Source organism: Sarcophilus harrisii, chromosome 4, assembly GCF_902635505.1.
Source record: "Sarcophilus harrisii chromosome 4, mSarHar1.11, whole genome shotgun sequence".
In the NCBI taxonomy this organism is placed as follows: Eukaryota; Metazoa; Chordata; class Mammalia; order Dasyuromorphia; family Dasyuridae; genus Sarcophilus; species Sarcophilus harrisii.
In genome coordinates, this window is record NC_045429.1 from 131,456,137 (window position 1) to 131,468,707 (window position 12,571).

The 12,571-nt window shown below is 32.9% G+C and overlaps 1 protein-coding gene across 2 annotated transcripts in view; it reads right to left on the reverse strand.

The window, feature by feature from the left end:
• Positions 1-553: 553 nt before the first annotated feature.
• Positions 554-12,571, reverse strand: part of WTAP (WT1 associated protein) — a 36,673-nt gene continuing 24,655 nt past the window's right edge. For both annotated transcript variants that reach the window (XM_031937544.1, XM_031937543.1), the window contains 3 exons: positions 7,800-7,978; positions 2,821-2,975; positions 554-1,813 (listed from right to left, as the gene is read on the reverse strand). In XM_031937544.1, the coding sequence (XP_031793404.1) occupies positions 1,233-1,813; positions 2,821-2,975; positions 7,800-7,978 (915 nt within the window). In that variant the 3' untranslated portion in view covers positions 554-1,232. The remainder of the gene's footprint in view (positions 1,814-2,820; positions 2,976-7,799; positions 7,979-12,571) is intronic.

The following is a 12,571-nucleotide window of genomic DNA, read 5'->3' on the forward strand; positions in this document are numbered from 1 at the left end:
CCAGGTATTAATATTTCTATTAGGTTTAAACTTTTCCTGACAACTTCTGTAATACTTCAGTTAATCTAATAAGATTAAATCAACTATTTTAAGAGTATACATTTTAAAGTACCCTAAATAAATCATCCAAATATAACTAAATTCTTAGAGATGTTATATTCCCATTACTTAAAAGTTCCAAAACCATGTTTACCTGTGACCAGAGATGGCTAATCACTAAATAAAAAACTATTTAGGCTTGATCTTATGATCAGAAAAGGTATTTTTTCCCCTATCATGGCATATTACACAATTACAAATTCTCATACACCATAGTATTAATGATGCAGAAATATAATTGAAATAGCATTGATTCAATATTCAAAACAAGTATCAACAACATAATTTGCTGGACTGAACTAAAATTAAACCATAAATAGTAATTGTCCTTCTTTAAAAGAATCCTAGATTTAGCACAAACTTCAGTCTCAGTCTTGCAACTGTATGATAAACTGGAATTCAGATGTTCATGGAAAACAGTGGTACTGAATACTAAAAAACAACTAATGAAGGAGTTACATTATTAAAAATCTTTATTTAGGTTTGGTCAGTACAGGTAAGATATAGTGGAGTCACAGAGCAATCTGCATTAACAGGATACAACAGTTCATAAAAACTGAGTAACTATGCACACAAATTTCTTAAACATTCAGTCACCTAAAGAGAAAATGCACAGATGTATGGTGGAAAAAATTGTAATTAACACTGAAACTACTACGGGACTCCATCAACAGTCCAACTTTTAGTGATAAAACTACTGTACTGGGCAAACTTGGCAGTCATAAACCCACAACTACTATGACAAGTCTGAATGTTGCATAAGGATAAGAACAGTATGAGTAAGAATGCCCTTACACAGCACGGGTTCTAGATATACATGGATTTGTACAGACATCATTGTGTTATACTTTGTGGAAATTATTTCCGTTTTCAACTTCACATTAACTCATATAAAAATAACTTGAGCCTACACAAACGTCCTTTTAGCAACGTTCAACGTAATTAACTGTTACAATTTCCAAAATGGCAGAGGTATTGAAGCAAGGAAAAAAAAAAAAAACAAACAAAAAAAAAACCCCACACTGCACAAAAAGGCAAATTGTGACAAAAAGGATGCACTAATTAAAATTGTTTCTGGACAGTATCCTCTCCCAAATTAAATGACACTGTATAAAAATGTTGCTGGAAAAATATTACAAAACTGAGCCCTGTACATTTACACTTGAGTCCAAACCATTCTGAACATGACGGGAACCCACAGTTCGGTTACCTTTCCCAGTCACTGCTTTCTCCTCTTGAGGATCATGATTGGAGTCTGTGTCATTTGAGTGGTGTGTGAGAGAGTTTTCACTGCCCGTGGGAGAGTCTACACTTTCATACCCCGTACTGAGTTGGTTTATGTAACTACTACCTCCTCTGCCAGTTCTCTCTTCAGAGTTGTTGGAGACCTTATTACCATTCCCTGGAGATGTAGGAAAGTCATCTTCTGTTGTATTACCCTCCCTAAAAAATCCAGACCCAGACGTCCTCTGATGGGAGGAGCTGCCGTTACTTGGTCCATTAGCCAGACGGCTGCAGTCTTTCCCCATGACATCTCCCTGGTCTAAAGGCTCAGAAGATGGAGTCCTGCTGGTACCTGGGCCTGAGGCCTGGGACTGCTGCTGGTACTGAGCCAACTGCTGACGAGTCTCCTTCAGTTGCTGCTGAAGAACTAGAATGGTACTCTGCATACCCTCTACCTCTTCGTCAAGCTGAATAATGAAGTCATTGAGTTCTGTACAAAGAAAGTCAAATTTGCTTTTAATATTACTTAAAAATAAGTTTCATATAGTAGAATAGCAATATTATTATCTAGAGTTCAAACAAGGGTATTCAATTAAAACACTCGTCAAATGAAGTTTGAAATTTATCTATGGTTAATTTCAGATCAATTACATATTTTATATATACACTATATAGATGATCCATTTGATGTCATCTTACTAAACCATACAGAAAGATGCTTAAAAAATAGGTTAAAAGAAAAAACATAAATTTTGAGTAATAAGCCAATTCACGAAAATTTTTTTATTTTTAAGCAGAGCTAATTAAGAAATCCACTAAATACACTAACTTTATTTAACTGCTTTTGCAATTATTTGCAATTAATTGCAAATATTTGCAATTTAGTTATAAAACAGATTTAGATAAAAGGAGGGGAAAAGGCTCTAGAAGGGAAAATTTTACACATACATAAACATTTTCTCAATTTTAGCAGGCTACATAAATTACAGCTTTATAAAACTTACTATGTTATGTTTACTAGAAATAAAGTATCAGATAATATATTTGAATATGTCATTTGAGAAATTCATCCCAATTAAATTCATACATATTTCAAATGGAAATTCTAGTGTGCAGAATCAATTCTTGGAAATTTCCCACTATATATTTCTATTGTCTCCATAGATGCTAAAGAAAAGGAGAATTAGAACAACTGTAATTATACAAACTAGTCAGAGTACAGATATGTTGCTCTGCCTCCCTTAAGCACTTAACTATACATGTATATTCATTTAATGATTTGGACAGGAAAGGAACAGGCTCTGTATTCATAAGAAAACTAAAATTTAAATATCCTTTTGTTGCTCCCTGCTTCCTTCCCCATCCTTCAAATACACAGTCATTATGTAAAGAAGATGATTCTGTACTGCAACCTGAACTACTATATTTGAGCTGGCAGATTTTTAAACCCAGTGTAGAATTTTTCAAACAAACACTATTCAGAATGTGAACCCTTACCATCCTGACTGCTCTTAAGTTCTTCACTATATTTCTTCTGTAAAGCCAATTCTGCTTCAAGTTGTGCAATACGTCCCTGGGACAGTTGCCTTCCAAGTTCTTGATTCTCCTGAATAAGCATTCGACACTTCGCCATTAACTTTTTGCCTGTTTGGCTGCAAAGGAAAGAGCCATCCATCACAAAATGAAGACAAAATCTTCTGTAATCTTCCTTGATCATCATTTTAATAGCGACAGTAAATGTTTTCCAGAGATTATAATTTATACATTATAGCTAAACGTCACAACAGTAAATCTCCCTATAATTACCACTTTTTCCTCGTGCATGTTGATCTTCAGCTTTCAGTTACTTGATGTCAGAAGGAGAAAGCAAAACAAATATAAATGGCTAAAATGGCCATTTCTTGCTTTCATATCACAGCAATAAATCCAATTGGGAATCCATTCATCTCTATCTCAACTTGCTAACAAAAATAATATGTACCTGAGAATCTAAATGAGAAGACACTACCAAGAAATTTAACAAAATATTCTGATTAGTGGATAATGGTAATTAAATAGTGAAGGAGGAGAATTTGATGTTGAAAATAAGTTATGTCAGGAATATTTTAAAGAAAACAATGTAAAAATCTGTCTCAACACACACACTGAGGTGTTTGTCTGCGGAAAGGGTTATATTGGGTAAAAAAAAAAATGTCATATAAACAACCCCTTACTCTAAAGTAATTTACACCTGACCTTTTAGGAACACATATATTTTTTTGTGGATCATATCCACTTCATAAAGATGGTTAAAGTAATTCATTAGGCTCTTTCCTAAAACAAAAAAAATCTATTAGTAGAAGTACATGGTCCCTAACTTAACATTTTTAAAATTACTTTTTTGTATATTAGTTCTTCCTAAACTTGAACTCATCTATAGATCAATTTGGAGTTTGTGATACTTATTCTGCATACAAAATTAATTACCTGGGGATAGGACCAGGGGACATATTTTTCGTACAATAATGAAAAAATGGGTATGTGCCAAACACTGGGCTAGTTATATTTTCTGAAAACCATGACAGGGAACTATATGCAAAAATGCAGCACCAGAAAATGTAAATCTAAATCCTCCTCAATGCAACTCATCTACAATCTGGGAGGAAAAAGCAACAACAAAAAAAAAAACCCCTTGTTCAGCAACAAATAATATGAAACTTTTTTATCATATAAATTCAAAATCCCTTTTTAAAAAAAATCTTTTAGACCTTGAATGTAGAAGGGTATGGCTATCATTTCAAACTCATAAAAATCTTAGGCAAAGAAAAATTAAAAAAAAAAAAAAGTTTATTAAAAATAATTCAATCAGAGTTTTTCCTTACAAAATTAAATCAAATGTTTTCAATTTGTAATTTTTTTTTTTACTGAGACAATTGGAATTAAGTGATTTGCCCAGGGTCATAAAGCTAGGAAGTGTAAAGTGTCTGAGGCCACATTTGAACTCAGGTCCCTCCTGATTTCAGGGCTAGTGCTATCCACTGTGTCACCTAGTTGACCCCAATTTTTTTTCTCTGAAAAGTAACTTAAAACAGATTATATATTCCAAAAAATCAGTGCCAACACTTCTTTTTAGTCTTTCCGTTAGGCTTCCCATGCTTTCCAGATGTGTTGCTCCAAATGGCATCTGGTCCAGTCAAGTCTTGAAAACTTAACAATGGGAACTATACAACCACTTGATCTCTGTCCTTGATTCGATGTCCAATGCCAGATCTGGTAGTTAGTTCAAGTAAATGTTCAGTTACAAATGTGAAATATCAAGTAGTTAACTGAATTTTCTCAAGCATGATGAACTAGTTAGACAACTGGGGCTTAGACAAAACAAAAGCAATTACAAAGACAAACATTTATATAGCCAAACTACTAAGTCAACACTCAGCAGCAGAATTATTCTGTTGGATTTAAAAAAAAAAAAAAAAAAAAAAAAAAGGAAGGATCTGATTTTTATTTAATATTCTTTCTCATACCACTGCCATTAAGAGCTCCAAATTCGGCAGAATCTTGACCCAGAATGTAACCTGTTATTTGTAATGTTATAGTTCCTAAATTTTTACTACTAATTAACAATTAACTAGGAAAATACGGTAGTAAAAATGATGCTTGAAATGGATGTTATGGTCATAAACATAAGTAGAGAACATAAAATTTTTCTTCATAAATACTTTCTGGCAACCTGCTTTCCTTGTAATATCTGAAGAAATGAGCAAGATCAGTATTTTTGACTATTTTGTGGAAACGAGAATTATTCCCGAGATGTCAACATATGAAAAATAAAGTGATGATATAAAATCAACTGCACTATTTCTTTCTGCTTCCGTTTTAAGTATGACATTTAACTCCATGTATTATAAAATATGATGGAGCTGTTTGATATGCAAAGAAATTTGAATCTTTTTAGAAGTGTTTTAATAATATTTCTTTTTTTATTAGATTTTTCATTGTATTGTATTTGAGCTGCCCGTTATGAAGTGCTAATTATGCCCAAACTATTAAACTACATCTAACTTAAATTCAGAAGAATTATATTTGAGACTATATGATAAAGAAATCCTATCTCTGGAATAATTTTACAATTCAGAAGTAACCTTTTTCAACTCACACATCAAATACAAAAAGCAATTCAACAAGTACTTTGAAAAGATTCATAATGTCATATGATACTGTTTAACTGATTTTTTTCTTTTCTTTTTAAAAAGGGAATTTGGCCACTTGAGAGACAGCTACTTAAATATTTAAATGAAAAAGGTTAATTAAAAAACACGTCATTTATTAGTAGAAATGTTTCTAAAATTTATCTTCACATGAATATATACTGAAAATATTTCTAAGTTCTTCTTAAAATTAAGAATTAAATTACATATATAAAAACATTTCTATTAAACTACAAGACAAGACATTGCTAAACCAATGATAATCTGTTTAAAGGCAATCACATAATTAATAAAATCTGAGATAATCTCTTTAATATTCTGCAATTTAAAAAATGTATACCTCAAAGTTATCTTTTTCTAGTTACCTGTGTAGCAATTTTTTAAAAAGTCATATATTACTGTAAGTAAATACATACCAATAAAATTTCCTATGATATTGAAATCATTGCCCTTTACCTTTAATGGCAAAAAGTTCATACAAAAGTCTCTATGGCTATCACAATTGGCTAATTTCAAACACAGATTTGATTGTTTTTAAGAGTTTGGAACCATGGTGTTTTTTTCTTTTTGCTGAAAATAATACAAGCAACCCCCCTTCACCAGCCCTCCCACTGCCCCACATAACAATTCCCTAAATCATACACATTTCAAGATACTTACAATTGATTTGAATGATTAAGAGAGAACTTAAGTCACCTTTCATAAAAATTACATTTAAACGCTGGGATATGCTGGAACATTTATCTTCCACTCATCTTAGAATCCAATATCACCTTATGAAAACTTGAATTGGTGATTTATAATGATCTGAAGAAAAAACTTCACCTCCAGGATAGTCGGATGGAGACATGAAGAAGTAATACCTTATTATCTAAGTGAGCAAATGGATTTTGCTAGCAATGAACACTAGACCTTTGCCAATCCACAAAACATCAAAATTCTGCCAGCCCACATTTCCAAGATTGAGACCCCAATCTTCAGGCAGGCTTTCAGTGAAGTTGTCCCACAATAATACTGCAATGTCTTTGGGACAAAATGACAAAAAGTACCAAGAATGACAAAGCTCCTTGACTGTTATCAGATGGACAATTTCAGGTCTTTAAGTAGTGAGAAAAAGCCTTTCCCCTTCATTTTGAAGAGCATAACAATACTCTTCCAACTGCCCTTAATACCCCAATTATTCAAAATACAACAGAATAAATCAATAGAATTCCTTGAGCTATTACAACTATTTCAAGGCATATTTTAAGGCAAGAAAATAATTACAAAAGGCCCCAGTACAATATGAAATAAAAACACATCCCCATTAACACTGAAGAACAGTTGCCATTATAACGTGCCTAATTGATTGGAGATGTAATAGTTCTCATAATACTGCAAAAAATAATGCAGTGAGGTTTATCACAACCAATAACCTTAAACAGTTTAGTTGTGAAATTATTTATATATATAATGCTGCAGACAATTTATATCTATAGATACTACACCTTCATTTTTGTACAGTCCTAAATCAAATTATCTACATCATTTGCAACCAAAGAACAAACCATTACTTAACACCACAAAAGAGCCCCGAACTAGATGGGCTCAAAGATAAGCATAAGAACTATGACTGGTATGTGTTATTTGATCCTATCATCTCTACTGAAGCAAATAAACCCTTTATATATATATATATATATATATATATAGATAGATAGATAGATAGATATAGCAAAATTCACCTCATTTGAGTTTTGACCCAGAAGTTCAAAGAATAAGCAGGAAGTCCACAGTCTTATTGGCAAAACTGACTTCTAGTGTCTCTAAGTCACTAGGCTCAAGGTTAAGAGCGAAGCATATTCCATTTTTACATTTTACTGGAATTTTACATATTCAATTCATGATTTAAAATCTCTAGGTTTTCTTTCCTCCAAACTGTCTGTAGACACAGTGTGCCACAGACTTAAGACTTCTGTTTCTCCCTCTATTTTCTTCAAACAGAAACACTTGTCAAAGTGTCTACATGTTCTAGAAAGGGAATTTTTTCGGAGTTAGCCACTTCTTCGGAATAGTCCGACGCTGTCAGGCCTCTGAAGCAAGGGGGGGGAGGAGAGAAAAAGCTGAAACACAAGGTTCATCTGGTAAGTTTTACATTAAGCATTACAAGCTGGACAGTATAAGAATGTGGCTTTTTTGGCTCAAAACGTCTGAGTCTTGGTGTGGAAACGAGTACTTGGCTGTCCCACCATAGCATTCTCGTAGTGGGACTGTCAGGGAAGTCTTGACTGGGGAGTATGTTTTGTTTACCTATCAGGCGTAAATTTCCAGGCACTCAGTTCATTTTGGGCTTGTTCCAGTTTGTCTTTAGTCTGTTCCAGTTCACCTTTCATTTTTAGGAAAAACAAGTTGATTGCTGGGTCTACCATCGTTGATCTCAGTTGGGCAACACTAGGCTGCTGAACTTGTTTGAGGTACTGGATTTGAGTCTGTGCAAAATAAAAAATAAATTATTACTACCACATCAAAGAAAGAGCTCATGTTAGTGTAAGAGAACACAATCCAAATAATATAAATAACAATGACCACTCTCCTCCCAATAGAAAATAATACTGATTAAATAAATAAAACCCGTTAAAAAGTGTCTTCAAATGTTTTCAAGTCAAAAAATAGCTATAATCTTTCTTAGGCAGCTTAATTTTATCATTGAAAATGTAAGCCTGGGGGCAGCTAGATGGTATAGTGGATAGAGCACTCTGACTCTGAAGTCAGGAGGACCTGAGTTCAAATCCAACCCCAGACACTTAATCCTTTCTAGCTATGTGACCTTGGGCAAGTCACAACCACAACTGCCTCAGACCCCCTCCCCCCCAAAAAAAAGAGAGGGGGGGGAGAGAGAGAGAGAAAGCCTGAATTCAAAGACCTTTATGACTTCAAAAGCACCTATACAAATGACATCTGGGATTAAAAATAAAATGCTGTTCAACTATTTATAAACCCATAGGACAGAAACTAAATAGTTTCTGAAGGAGTAAGCAATTTCTGTTTTCAAAACATAGTAACATCATGGAAAGAAAAATACAAGTCTACAGAAAATTATATTACATGAAAAAGAATTTCCATGTAACCATAACTAATTAGGATAGTGTCTTAACACTGGAATGCAGTTTAAAGTGGAATAATTCTCATATAAAAATAGTGTAAAGACGGAATTTACAGGTGTGAAAAACAAACAAAAAAAAAAAACTCATTTTAATTCTCATATATATATATATATATCCATTTACACCCCCTCCCACACACATACCCTGTGCTATTAAGTATAAAGCCCAATACAAAAATAAAACTAAAAAACACATACTAAACTAAAACTCTGAGGTGAGGGCTAGATAATCAACATGATTTCACTAGTAAAAATAACTTCTTGTGAGACTAATTCTTCTCTAAAAATCCTGATCTGCCAACTTATATAACATAAGTCATCTAGGCCACTAAGAAGTGACTTGCCCTCACTATTGTATGACAGAAGCAGGACTTGAATTCAGGTTGTCTTGACTCTTAGGTGGCCATGTACCCATTATGTTACATTGTCTCTCAAACATACATGTGGAAAAATAAATAAAAAAGTGAAAACATTTGGCTTTTAATTTGATTAAAAAACAAAAAACCCCAAACACACACAAAACATATAGTATAATAAATTTAAAAAACAAATCTGTAATAAGTGTAGCAATTTAAAATATACAACCAACATGTGTCACCCTCCCCAGCAGAGTATACTCTGCCCCGATTCTCCCACCCCAGCATACTTGCACACAAAGTTCCAAATTGTCCACTTCATGACTGTTTATTGGCATAGTACAATTCCCATTGTCCAGGGTGTCCCTAAAATCCTAGTGAAGTATAAATGCTACAAACTACAAAAAGCATCATTTGAAAGTTTAATTATTTAAGAGGTAGCATCATGTCATTAGGCACTGATGTATGCATGAGACAGTTTGTCAATACTTTTTCAGACAGTATCAGCATAGGGGAAAGAAGGGGGAAAATAAGTATAAGGCCCACTTGCTTGGCCACCCCAATCACTTAATCTATCCCCATTAAATCTTTTTTTAAGGGATACTGTCAAAATTGTGAAGTATGAATCAAAACCTCATTCTTGGGAAAATTTTAAGGCTAAATTACAAATGCAATCCTTTCATTTACTGACCAATAGCTGATGAAAGTTTTTTTACAAAGCTTGAAAAATTAAGGGTTGTGTAGCATAAAATGGTTATGCTAAATTTTAGTATGAAACAAAAATATTTAAAAATTTTAAATACTTTAATGGGGATAAGTTTGTAGTATTCATATTTCTAAAGTTATCAAAGCTTAAAACTGCACTAAGACTTACAGGACACACAGTATAAATTTATATTTAGCAATTTGTAAAATACAACTCTACTAACTTAATCCTCTTACCCCAAAGTGGATTAGTTCAAGTGACCTGTCCCAAAACTAAAAACAGATTACATAGCTGATGTTTTTAAAAACGCTTTATTCTTTTAAGTGGCACACTGTAGGGATCATTTAACTTATTTCATTGTACATTTATTTTGAATATATTTTCTAAAGCTAGTTTGTTGTACCTAAAATTAAGTCTTTAAAAATACTTATGGGAAATTTGTTTTTATCACATTGGCCATACATTTAGGACTATGCAACATATAGGGACAAAATAGGATGGGGGGGACCCAAGAGTTCCCTGGTGAAGGGAGCTCTAAAAGAGGGACTTCTGTCTGTCAATGCAGTTTGGCAACTTCTCTGCAACTTATGGTTTTAGACTTGCTTAGACCATAAAGAAATTAAATGAGTTATGGCTAGGATGTGTCCAAGGTGGGACTTGAACAGGGTTTTGCTGGCTCAGAGACTGGCTCTCTATCCCTTGCCATGAAGTCTTTAAACACATAACCACTGCTAACTACAAGGCCAATTCACATACAACCACAATTCATAAAGGTTTTGAAAAATGCTGTTTTCGTAAATTAATTGCTTATGGGAATGTTTACATTCTAAAAGACAAGTCTAATTTCAAAGACATTTTAAAAAATCAGTTAAGACAAAAAGAGTAAGGAAGATAAAATGAACTCTGGCCTTATTTGTGGATATGAAAATACAATTAGGACAAAACTACCTGAATATATTGGACCAATGCTTCTCAATATTGAAGTCAATCAAGAAATTATTATTTAAAACATAAAATCAGTTAACTCATTTACAATTTTTTTGGACATTTTAATGGTATCAACAAGTTACCATACCTTCTTAATAACAATGATGACAATTTATAGCATCTCCCAGTCAAATCTATCTCTGCAAGAACTTAGAAGCTAAATACCTATTCAGTTTCATTTAATGACAATATCAACCACTGAATGACTACTGCAAAGCAGGGGAGAATCTTTGAAATTAACACATTTAATTAATAAATCTCATAACAGGATAAAGGGAAGTTTCAGACAGTGTCTGGTTATAAATTCCTCCCCTCACTTTATCTATCTTCTCCTAATCTGGAACTGGAAACAAGGAGGATTTAAAATAGAAAATGAAATTGTCTTCTAAGTACCTTTTGAGGTCAAGTTTTTAATATTCTTATTCAATTAAACACAAAAATATTTTTCAAATATAAATTTTTGGATTACTGATAATGCATAGCATCATTAGCATGAGTTGGAAGTAGCTCTTATTTATGTAGATTATGATTTATGTAGTTAAAAAACAAAATTCATTTACTCTCAGTTTCCCTTGAAAAAGCTAAAGAAATATTTTGCATATGATTAACATAACATACATTAAATTCTTTGCTTAGAATAACAGGAAACATAGGAGATAGCTGTATGATAGCTCATCTTTCTTAGTCCACAATTTTATCTAGTTAGAAATTTAGGCTTCTTATCAAACAACATAGAACAGTAATGTTCTAAGATGGGGAACCTGAAATCCTATAAGGTATACACAAAAACCTCTAAATCTAAAATACCTTTAATATTTTCCAAGATCTCAATCATGTGCTAAGATTTTATGTGCTAAAGTATTTATGGAATTCTGACAAAAGACTTCTAAGAACCTAATACTATAGGTTATTTTGGATTATTTGATAGGGTCTCATTGGAAACTTCAGTCAATGAAAAGATATTGATAATCCAATCCATCTTTCCACAGAGCAGTCAAAAACATTGATCTAATTACAGGAGGAACAACTGAAAACCTGCAGTGATTCCCTCTTATCTCTAGGATAAAACACAAATTTCCTAAGGGCATTTAAAAGCTCTTTACAGAGGTGACTCCAGCTCCCCCTCCCATTCCATTTACACACTACCTGTCCCCCCCAAAAAAGCCTAATTGCTGTTAGATAAATGGGGTATTTTATCTCTTCCCTCCTCCATGACTTTATTTTGCATGGACTATCTTCATGATGCTTCTCACTTCTACCACTTACTGTCATTTTGCTTTTTTAAAGGCCCAGCTCAGGACCATCCCTACAGATGGAAATAAAATCCCTCTATGTGTTGCCTTCCCAATTTAGAGTGTAAGAGCCTTAAAAGCAAGGATTCTTCTTTTATCTATATCCCCATTACTTAATACAGTGCTTGGCATATAGTAAGCACTTAATAAACACCCTTTTATTCATTCAAGTGCAGTGGTAATTCCAGAAGGATTGACATTAATTGTGGACATATATTGAGGGACAGTTTAATTTTTTTTAACATTATATTGGATAACAAATAGTATTCTGCATACATAGAAGCATCATCTTCAGAACCTCACAATGTGCTATAGAAAATAAACCAAAATTTATCCCTGAATTCTAGAAATTTAGAATCTTCTTAAACAGATCAATTATATATTATTACAAATTTTAAAAATTGACTGTATTTGGAGAGTGGGGAATAGTCTCTATTATATGTTCTATTCAGACATTATCCTAAATTTTCCATATATAAAGCCTACTTAAAAACAGGTAGGCTTCAAATTAACAATAATAATTGGCTAACATGCTCTATGCTGTTAGGAAAAATATGGTTTTTAAAAAGGCATAAAGA